At 54.9% G+C, this 3434-nt stretch overlaps 1 protein-coding gene across 1 annotated transcript; it reads right to left on the reverse strand.

Moving 5' to 3' along the window:
- Window positions 1–962: 962 nt before the first annotated feature.
- Window positions 963–3326, reverse strand: ACTG1 (actin gamma 1). Its single transcript, XM_077755444.1, has 4 exons — window positions 2932–3326; window positions 2210–2648; window positions 1923–2104; window positions 963–1834 (listed from the first exon to the last, which is right to left on the reverse strand). Exons 1-4 carry the CDS (start codon window positions 3292–3294, stop codon window positions 1691–1693), a joined length of 1128 nt encoding a protein of 375 aa, XP_077611570.1. The 5' UTR covers window positions 3295–3326; the 3' UTR covers window positions 963–1690.
- Between the last annotated feature and the right edge of the window lie 108 nt (window positions 3327–3434).

Below are 3434 nucleotides of genomic sequence, written 5' to 3' on the forward strand. Positions count from 1 at the left end.
TTTGGCTAGTCATGATCCCAGGGTCCTGGGATTGAGCTTCACCTTGGGCTCAGCACTGAGCACAGAGCCCAAGATTCTCTCCAGCCCCCTCCCCCACTCGCACTCTACAATATAATTTGAATGGTCACTTATGTCCTTATGGGTGGTCACAGGAGGGAAACGCAGGATGAAGGCAGGTCCCAGTTTCAGCTCTGAGACTCCACAGCCGTCACGAGCTCTTGGGTCCCTGGGCTCCAATCCCAACAAAGCCCTCCCCCAACAAACCTCCCCCAGCCAGGAAGCTCCACCATCCTCCCCGGATGAACCGTGCTTCTCAGCAGCAAAGGCATCCATGGTCCACCTGCATCAGAATACTGCCCTCCCATTCGAAGGCCTTCCAAAGTCCTAAGCTTTTCAGTCTAGTTAAATGTTACTTCCCTAACCCAACCTGCAAGTAGCTTGAGAATTTGATAAAGCTGAAGACTCAGGTGCACCATTAGAAGCATGAAGCCTGTGACTGAGGCCAAGGGGAAAAAGAACCCGAGTCCAAGGCTTTACAGCGGGAAGAGTTAGTGTCCTTCACCCCAAGACTAGTTCTTTGTCCAGTAACCCAGTCACTTCATGGATTGGGACTGCTCCACTGAAACTTGGGGAAAAGCAACCCCCTAATCCCATGAGCACCCACACGGAGAGGAAACCTGCCCCTTTTAGGTCCCCAAGTGCTAAGTATCTGAAATACCATTTTCCCCACATGGCCATTTGGAGCATCCCCCCCCCCCACAGGATCCTTCACACAAAAGCCCTCAACACGGAACGGCAGGGGTCCCCAATTCTTCCACTGCTGTGTGCGGAGCTGGTTCACTAAATCTTAGAATACTCCCAACTCCTGGTCTGCAAGACATCACACGGACGTGCAATTTCAGCCAGAGGTCTCCCCGAAACCGCCCCGTCCCTGCTCCCCCCCAGACAGAAGCCAGGGCACATCACGGCAGCACTTTATTTTCCTCGCACAAGGACGTGTCGCTGGGGCCTAATGTTCTCACATAACAGTAGAAAACCAAAATTTGTCGTCATCTCTTCAAGAATTGAGAATTGTGTACAAAAACCTTACATAAATTAAAAGGATGAATAAATTTACAGCTGTAACTGCAAACCGTTTCCAACTCAAGGCAATTACCCACCCACGGTGTTCCGGCAGGAAAACATCGGGTAAGAAAGGAAAGTGGGTCCTAAGGCTCGGACCTTCCCAACCCTGCCAGACTGGCAAGACAGAAATGACAACGGGTTCAGGACTCTTGCCAGCCTCTAGAGAAATCCTGGAATAGGCAGCTCTTAGACATTAATACCCTGCACAGATCGAGAATCTCCTGGTCTCGAAGATTCTCCAACCAATGGATTTCTCTTCCGTGAACATGTTCTCAACCTCAGCCACGAAGTGACCGAGCCGCACGTACTAAGGGTTTAAATCAAAGAAATGTACAGGGTATTAAACATATACCAAAGGAACAGTTAACTTGGATACAAGGTCAAGATCAGCAACAAGTTCTACAATCCAGTGCTGACATCAGATACAAGCTTCAAGGACAGATTTCTTTTCAAAGGCTTATTCCAGTTTCACGAGGCCAGCAGGAGGCGCACACACTTGCCAGGGCAAACCTAGACTTCGGAATTCACTCGTGCAGCAGACGCTACGCATCTGCCCGCAGTCCGTTTAGAAGCATTTGCGGTGGACGATGGAGGGGCCCGACTCGTCGTACTCCTGCTTGCTGATCCACATCTGCTGGAAGGTGGACAGCGAGGCCAGGATGGAGCCCCCAATCCACACGGAGTACTTGCGCTCGGGGGGAGCAATGATCTGTGAAAACAGAACCGTGGCTTTAGCTCAGGCTGTGCTCTTCACAGCGAGGCCTCAGAGGCCCAGCCCCCAGCCGCACTGGACTCACCTTGATCTTCATCGTGCTGGGCGCCAGAGCTGTGATCTCCTTCTGCATCCTGTCGGCGATGCCGGGGTACATGGTGGTCCCGCCAGACAGCACCGTGTTGGCATAGAGGTCCTTCCGGATGTCAACGTCACACTTCATGATAGAGTTGAAGGTGGTCTCGTGGATGCCACAGGACTCCATACCTGAAAGATAAAGCTCTCCCTCAGAGGGCGTGCACCCCCCTTCCAAGGCCAAAAGCAACACAGCCCTCACAGCTGCAGCCGCAAGTCACGGCGCCTGCCACCTACCCAGGAAGGAAGGCTGGAAGAGCGCCTCAGGGCAGCGGAACCGCTCGTTGCCGATGGTGATGACCTGCCCATCGGGCAGCTCATAGCTCTTCTCCAGGGAGGAGGAGGACGCAGCGGTGGCCATCTCCTGCTCGAAGTCCAGGGCCACGTAGCAGAGCTTCTCCTTGATGTCACGCACGATTTCCCGCTCGGCAGTGGTGGTGAAGCTGTAGCCGCGCTCCGTGAGGATCTTCATGAGGTAGTCCGTCAGGTCCCGGCCAGCCAGGTCCAGACGCAGGATGGCGTGGGGCAGGGCGTACCCCTCGTAGATGGGCACAGTGTGGGTGACCCCGTCCCCAGAGTCCATGACAATACCAGTGGTGCGGCCAGAAGCATACAGAGACAGCACAGCCTGGATGGCCACGTACATGGCTGGGGTGTTAAAGGTCTCGAACATGATCTGGAGAAAAGGCAAGGGGTTCCTTAGTCAAAGGCAGGGACCCCAAGCCACCCCATGCTCACACACCGCATGCTGGCATGCCACAAATGTGATGTGTAGAGAAAAGAAAAAAGGTTGCAAGCAGAAACACAAATAAGAAACCTTGAGACTTCAGGGAGGAAATGCCAGGAGAGGAACAGAACCCTGGAAATATCGAAAGAAACACTTGAATTTCAGAAAATAAAGCTGAACAGAAAATGGCTAATGAAACAGATAAATGATGGTCGCTTGGGACAGCGCTTACCTGAGTCATCTTCTCACGGTTGGCCTTGGGGTTCAATGGGGCCTCCGTCAGCAGAACCGGGTGCTCTTCCGGGGCCACGCGCAGCTCGTTGTAGAAGGTGTGGTGCCAGATCTTCTCCATGTCATCCCAGTTGGTGACAATGCCGTGTTCGATGGGGTATTTAAGGGTCAGGATGCCCCGCTTGCTCTGGGCCTCGTCGCCCACATAGGAGTCCTTCTGGCCCATGCCCACCATGACGCCCTGGTGTCTGGGCCTCCCGACGATGGACGGGAACACGGCTCGGGGGGCGTCGTCCCCGGCAAAGCCCGCCTTGCACATGCCAGAGCCATTGTCGATGACGAGCGCGGCGATCTCCTCTTCCATTGCGGTCTGCGTGGAGACGCGGCCGGCTTAGACGAGCCCCGACACGGGAGGGTTCCGCTCGCCCCGCCCCCGAGCCCGGCAGGCGAGTAACCGCCCGGAACCGGGATCCGGCCTTCCTCCGGACGCCCCTCCACTCGCTC

This window comes from Crocuta crocuta, unplaced genomic scaffold, assembly GCF_008692635.1.
Source record: "Crocuta crocuta isolate KB4526 unplaced genomic scaffold, BGI_CrCroc_1.0 scaffold50, whole genome shotgun sequence".
Classification (NCBI taxonomy): Eukaryota; Metazoa; Chordata; class Mammalia; order Carnivora; family Hyaenidae; genus Crocuta; species Crocuta crocuta.

Bases quoted from the DNA above. Each gene is read 5' to 3' on its own strand.
- ACTG1 (XM_077755444.1), bottom strand. From the start codon at position 3,294: ATGGAAGAGGAGATCGCCGCGCTCGTCATCGACAATGGCTCTGGCATG. The intron at 2,649-2,931 runs GTAAGCGCTGTC...CCTTTTCTCCAG, and splicing joins ACCGTGAGAAGATGACTCAG to ATCATGTTCGAGACCTTTAA. The intron at 1,835-1,922 runs GTGAGTCCAGTG...CTGTTTTCACAG, and splicing joins CCAGCACGATGAAGATCAAG to ATCATTGCTCCCCCCGAGCG.